Source organism: Dermacentor silvarum, chromosome 1 (genome assembly GCF_013339745.2).
Source record: "Dermacentor silvarum isolate Dsil-2018 chromosome 1, BIME_Dsil_1.4, whole genome shotgun sequence".
Lineage (NCBI taxonomy): Eukaryota > Metazoa > Arthropoda > Arachnida > Ixodida > Ixodidae > Dermacentor > Dermacentor silvarum.
The window spans coordinates 53,109,353-53,116,776 of record NC_051154.1 but is presented as its reverse complement, the minus strand read 5'-3'; the positions used below and the strand labels follow the sequence as shown (position 1 = coordinate 53,116,776).

Genomic DNA, 7,424 nt, shown 5'->3' with positions numbered 1-7,424 from the left:
GACGGCGTTATAGCCCTTGGACTTTATACGGAACATCTATGAGCCAAAACCAATTTTAGGGCCATAAGGCATCATAGACACCATCTTTAGCTAGCAAATACGGATCTCAAGGGCCATTTCTTTGCTGGCGGAAACCGAAAATATGTCATAGGTTGTCGCCCCTGGCACTTTGGGCGGCCAATGCCATCGTCGTGCCACCAAGCCAAGCGACATGAAAAGTAAAAATGGCCACTCGGGCCGGCGCGGGGTGGCAGTTCGCAATGCATGATGCGGGAACGGTCCCACAGTTGCGACGCAACAGCGGGTTTACCAATGCATTGGGTTCTATGGGAGCTGTGCCGGGACCGACCAAAAATGACGTAACAGTCGGGAAAACGCAGCACCCCGGAACGTAACAGTGGGGTTCTACTGTATTTGGTAGGCATTCATTTACAGTCTCTGCTTCTAAATAAAAAGCATTCTCTTTCACTATTTCCTGCTGTTTTATTTATGGCCACTCCGGATTAGTTTGAATTTATTTAGAGCATCTTGTTTATTGATTGAGTGAAGCATTAGGCTAACTCATGTTTGCCAGAACCAACTCAACAGCTCAACTTATTTTATTTTGCCAAGGATGCTTGGATTCGTAGCATGAGTTTGTTAGCCTGCTACCCTAGCTACTACAAACAGCAGTAAGTAACAAATCAGATGGGACCTTTTAGAGCACTGCTATTGAACTGTTATTTACTGTATGTCTGACATAAAGAAATGTCAGCTAATTGTGCTACAATTTCCCAATTACAGCTGATGTGAAGATAATAGTGATTCCAGTGGCTGTGCTGCTTTCTGCATTCCTGCTGATGCTGGTGGTTGCTTGGGTGAAAAGGAGGCGTGCTTGGCAGTCCACTGCAGTCTCCCTCTCTTCTGAAGAGGCCAATCCAGCCTTAGCGGCACGCATGATTGATAGCCAGTATGAAACTTCTTTCTCTGATAATGTGGTGAGTTTTATTTCGTTTATTTTACTTTGAGGTAATGTTAGGAATCAAAATGTATAGCGGACTTTAACCCCCATATTCTCAAATGGGCCTTGACTTGAATTTCTTCCTTGACTTCACCGAGTTGAGCACTGCGCTGCCCTTCAACTAAGGAACACAGTGTGCTTTAATAACGTTCCTCCATGATTTCTAAGACCTTGAAAAGTACACCTTCCCTCTAGTGCATACGAGTAAACGCTCAGAGCACCTGGTTGCAAAATTTTTATCTAGGAATTGCTGAGAAGTGTCTTTGAAGCACAGTGACCACTTCAGACAAAGGGACAAATTCAGACAAATTTAATTGAACTCAAGCTTCATACCAGATTGTTTCAGTGACACTGTTTTCAACTATAAATTTGAGACAAATAATTTATGCTGGGAAAAATTTATGGCGTTGATGACATCAGAAATTGTCAAATAACCCCCTTAAGTTCTGTTGCTAAATTTGAAATTTTTACATAAATAACTTAAGCACACGTTACAACTGTGGAATTGAAGCCGGGCTGTGCTCAAGGCATGTCCATTTAGTAGGAATTCTGAGACTAGTACCAGATTGAAGATATTCAAGCCCTTAGGGCATTGGTGTTCCACACAAAAGCTGGCAAACTCAAGTTAACTTGTTCAGACTTGGCCCCAACTGTGAATCTGTCTGAGTAAGCACCATTTAACCAGCGTGGGTGCAAGTTGTCTGATTGGGTCTGGGTGGTTCGGCAAGGGCTTGAATCGGAGCTAGCTTGTATGAATTCAAGTTCAAGGACGTCTGAATCACATGTGATACGTACTTGTTGATTAGAATTAGCGAAGAAAAAAAAAATGCACACACAGAAGGAGATACAAACAAAAGCACTTTTTTTTTTTGCTAATTCCTATCAATAGCTGTGCAAGACCAACTAGCCCAAAAATTAGTCCTTAACATGTTATAAGTGTTTTTGAGCCTGCAAGAATGAGTCCACATGATCTTGTGTGGATTACTCAAGTGATGTTCAGTGGAATCAGCAAGCCTTAGTAAGTGAATGTGAGCTAAGAATGTATGACCATTAAAGCATATTTCACACATGACAGGTGAGAGGTTATAGAGTAAATTTTGTGCGCCTTGAAATGCGAGTCTTGAAGGTCTATAGCGTCTATATTGTTTGGCCATTGAATGCATTCCATACCCCTAGGCTGTTCTTCTTTAGTGTAGTTCTCAGGCATATTGTGCTTTCATTTATGTAGTGTTTTTGCTGCTGAGTATTAGAGTATTAGTCTTTAAAACAGAACAATCCATACTACAAAGAAAAAACTTGCCTGTATTGCAGGTGTTTTAGGCTAGAATACATTCCTATGCAGCATGGAATGCACAATGAATTGTTAAGCACAGTGATTGCTACGACATCTAAGCACCCCACTACCTCCTTGATTACGGCTTAAGGGGACATGGTAGGCGCTACATCTGCCATGTTTTTTGCCGCTGACCCTTTTTCTAAGCAACTAATGGGGTTAAAATACATTGCTATTACTGTGTACAGAATTCTTTACTCTTTCTACTGGACCTAAATCTTAGTTTAAGAGTGTCATGGTCTTTTCGGTTCCTTTCTTTTTTAGGTGTATATAATTTTCAGGCAATAATTGGTGATAAATGTGTTGTGGAAGGAAAATTGTTAAGTGAATTTGACTGTGTTGGTACAGTAAACTTCCAAATCTTTTCTCTAACTACTGGGAAGAAATGTTCTTCCTGGCATTTTAGATAGCCAATATAATGGAACAAACATTTAAAAAAATTGCCGTTTTGAGAAAATTGGCTTTAAAATGGAAAAAGAACTTTGTTACACCAATATAATGCACGAAAAGCAGTCTGTCCTAATTGAATAGACAGGAGTGGATCCTCATCCCTGGGATTACATTTTCGCTAGTTTGCCTTGCCTTATGGACTTTATTTTGTTACCTGCCGAGCAGCACTGTCGGCCCTATTGGCTGGTGTAAAATGTCGATAATACTGATTCCCATGGAAGTGGCGCTTCTGAAATAACTGATCATTGTAGTTCAGTGATGGAAGTGCTGCTCCAAACGGGCATTTTTGTTAGTAGCTGCTCCAAACCTGCTCTGAAACGGCGTTGGGAAATTAGATCTCATACTGATTACCAACTGCTGCTGTGGCAAGTGTGATGTGTGACTGATTACTTTTACGTTATGCTCAGCTTTATCGGCTTTGATATCGTTTCTGCTGCAAGAACTGGCACTTTTAATGTATGCCTTGTTTAGGTGTATTTTTTAACTTAACATGCAGACTGTTTTGGTGAAATGTGAAAGCGACTGAAGGGCGAATCCAGATAAAACGAACATGTGGTCCTGGTCACCATTCCCGATTTTGATGAAATTTACTTTAGGCGCAGGTTTTGGGCCCAGAACAATGACTCTGAACTTAGTTTTGTGAAAAAAAAATTTTGTTCGCCTGAAAAAAAAATGCACAAATTTCGGCCGTCGAAAACGCTTTTCCGCCAGTTTTGCGATTTCTGAACTTTGAGCGCGCATAGAGAAACAATGGTACACTTCTTGATCACAATATTTCTTCCCCACAAAGAACAAATAAAATGCTACCTTATGAGTATTTTATTGCACTTGGCTACGGAAGGAACATTGAGAAAAAAAATCACAAACATGGTAAACGGACCAAAGTACCTGTAATTCAGGAATTTATTGCTCTAGACTAATTAAAGTGAGGATAATAAAACTTGGTGCACATGAACTTTTAAATCTTCACATTCTTTCGAAATAATTTTCATTACTTTGTCAAGCATCGTTATATTTAAAAATTGCACTTAAACATAAGTAGTTTGCCAAAAACATCAAAATTTTAAAATAGTTTTCTGAAAAAGGACATGTTTAATTTTTTTGAAAATCACTCTGGTTGAAGTCAAAGACGTTGTCTACCACTGTGCGTAAAAAAAAATGTTACATTATTTGAATACCGAACAAGTTACAATGCGTCAAATGTGACCACACTCTAGCAGCTGCAACACGAATTTTGTGTGTTCTGATTTGTTGAGCTATGCAAGAACTCATTCAACATAATATTCATTGTTCAAATATAACGCTGCCAACAACTGATGCTGTCCTGTGTGGGTTACAACCTTTTTTAACCGCACAATTGCACATGTTGTATGCCAATGAGGCCGAGGAAGAAGGCTGACGGTACTGTTGCCATGGAGGTTGTATTTTATTAATCTGGTCTTGCACCTTTTTAAGAACATGACATTCCATTTCTTTGCCGAAGAAGTTGGTTATCCGAAGCAACTGTTGTTACCACGAACAACTACAGTTCGGAGTTGTGGGTCCGCTTGCACTCCCACATACGCCACGACTGAATACCAGGCCTTGCAGGAACTGCAACCCATTCTCTTGCCTTCAATGGCAGCTTTTGGAGCGTAAATTAATGTAACCTTTGGTAGCTTAGGAGTCAAAACTTGCACCGTATCGGAAGCACAGTTGATGGCAGATGAAGCGGGATTTCGAAGGTTGTGTAGCGTCGCCTGGTGCTTCACAATGCCTCAGATTCCATTGCAGGCATTTTTCCGTGTTCCCCTGTACAGTAGCGCAAAATAACCACTTGGCTGATGCATACTCGTTGTTTTTCAATTCATTAATTTGAAAATTGTTCTTGAAATGAGCAGCAGCATTGTCATTGACATGAGTAATATGAGCATACACTGCGATGTGCTCTTCAAGCCATTCGTGCACCTTAGCCAAGGCATAGCATGCATGGGCCGAGTCATGGCACATGTCATCGCTTACGACAGCATTGAATATTGTATGTGCATTATGTTTCATAATATTAACATTTATGAGATGCTTCGGTGATGCTTTTAACTCCAGGAGTCGTATGGCATATTTTGCCATCTGCTCTGAAAACACTTCTGGCTGCTCCACTGTGGCATTTTTTCTGCTCTGAAATCTGCTCCAAAAAGTAAAATGTAGCTTCCATCATTGGTAATCTTATCAGCTTTCAACTTCTACCTTTCGAGCCAGAAGGTAATCAAGTCTTCCTAGAGAAATGGCACTGAAGGAGTGAATGTCTCAACAACGAATGCGGTCCAGGCAATCAAACGCAGCATTTGGACACTCAGTTGACTGTGAAATGCTTAGCCAAACAAAAATTGAAAATCCCTCTAAATGTGTAAAAATTAGGTGCTCCAGTTTCTTGCACTTTTTTTTTTTTTTTTGAGCACTACCACAAATCTGCATGTTTGCTTAAATAAATGGGGCATGGCCAGTCACTATCTAGGTTTCAATATACTTCCCCAAAATGTCACGTCTGAGATCTCAAACGAGTTAATAATTCCTGTTCATGAAAGAATGTGCATTTCAAATAGCGAGAAGTAAAACAATTCAGGAAAATATTTCTTGTAGTGGCATGTTTAGGGACGTCGGGGCATGTTCTATCATCAGTGTCTCAGGTTCCACTAGTATATAGTCTTTGAATGTGGTACCTTGCCTAATGTTACTTGTAATCACAATAATCCATAAAATTCCCAGACCTAATTATAATCCTGTATGTTCCAATTGTGTATCAGTGATAGTAGTACACTAACATTTTCATTTCATATATACATGCTACATACTAGTATACAACCCATAGCACGACCTGATATCTGAACATTGCAGGCAGGACCTCCAACATAGCAGGTGAGACTTGTGAGATCATCTTTGGTAGCAAAAAGACTAGCTGCCCTCAGAAACAGGGCTTGCAGGCTTTCATTTGAATTTCTAGCTGTTCTTTTGGCATGCATAGGTGTACTATGTTGCAGACATGTTTGTCACTGCCCGATCTGTGTGCTGGGCAAGTCATTTGTAATGTGTAAACCTGTTGAGGGGCCCCTTTAATCACTGCGTGACAAAACTATGTGAAACACCAATGCATTTGTCACTTATTTTGTTGCAAATGCTTTTCTGTGTGGCAGTATTTGCTTCTTTAAGAGCACAGGAATTCAGTGCGAATCCTCAACAGCAACTGTAGATGGGCCAGAGCAGTGTTGCATCACGTTTACCTTTTGTGAATACAACAATATAGTGCCACATGGTAGAGCCACAAAGTAAGTCATTTTTAAGCATAGCTAAGCTTGGAAATTTGCTGCCACTTGTAGTCATTGTAATTACAAGTGTCTCAGAAGTATGATCATTTTTTAAAATTTTATTATGAAAAAAGAAAAACTATACTTTCATGCTGTAGGGGGGACAAGCCAAGCACTGACTGAGGCTTTTCCTGAGGGGTAATGCATTTCTACATTAAAAAATGATGATAATACCTTTGTTAATTTTATGGAAACATGGCCTTTTTATCTGCAATATCTCTGTTCTTATACGAAATGTTTCACAGAAGAGGTGTCTTGTCGGAGTTGCCCATTAAGCAAATGCTGAACACATTTAAGGACATGGTTTTGGAGAATATCTAAGATACTGCTTATGTGTTCTCTGGATAGTAATTCAGTTGCAGGAAACTTGGGGACAATATGCCTCATGCAAATAGGGCAGTAAAAGTTCCTGACGTCACTTTTTATAATGGATCAGATAACACAAATGTGAGTGGGGTTCAGAACATCAGACATCCCCTCTGGATCTACGCCTTGCTCAAGTTTGTTGCCTCTTTGTTCTTTGTACCATAAGCTGTCCAAGGATGCCCCCTTATGCATGCTCTGCTCAAGGGCCCTTATTGGCAGTTTTGCCTTCCCCTCTCAGCCTTTCCTTCCACAGCACATGACAGCAGGTACGAGGTAAAACCTCTTGTGTAGTGCCCAATGCTGTTAGAGCAGTTGTGTAACTACATCACGTACTGGTCACATGCTCTCTTGCTTGTTGGCCCAATAGCATTATTGCAGAGTAGCCTGAAACCTTGCAAGCCATAGTGCTAATTCATGTACTTGAGTAGTGCATAAATCCTAATGATAGAAAATTCTGACCCAAGTTTTTTTTTTTCCTTCTGTGCATTCTGGGCAGAGCTGGAATGGTAAGTTGAGACCTGGCTGCCTAATGTTTAAATGCAAACATGGTGCATTTTTGTTCGATTTGGTTGTGGTCACTTGTTCTTAAATGAATCCATTTAATGGAATAAATATTGACTTATTGTTGTCGCATACTAGCAGTCACCAGGCTTCTTTCTTCTTTTCTCTTTTTTCCACCCCATGAAATTTGACATTTGGCTGTTTCAGTGTGACCAGCTGTCCCACCAAACTTAAAAGCAATAAGCAGTGTGCAATTTGACTCTGTTCTTACATTGAGGCACTGTGATGCCCTGGCTATGGAGAATTGGCGTGCTGTGCATATGTGCAAGTGTGTATGTGTGCTGCTTTACTTCATGGGCTCAATACCTATAACTCCGGCAGTCATAGGTCCAGTAGTTTCCATCTGCATGTACAGAGTGGCCCACTGTTAAAGGGA

General features: G+C 40.4%; 1 protein-coding gene across 1 annotated transcript in view; it reads left to right on the top strand.

The window, feature by feature from the left end:
• Positions 1-7,424, top strand: part of LOC119438598 (low-density lipoprotein receptor-related protein 6) — a 79,737-nt gene that overhangs the window by 65,661 nt on the left and 6,652 nt on the right. The window contains exon 13 of the mRNA XM_049661083.1: positions 762-977. Coding sequence (XP_049517040.1) covers positions 762-977 — 216 coding nt within the window. The remainder of the gene's footprint in view (positions 1-761; positions 978-7,424) is intronic.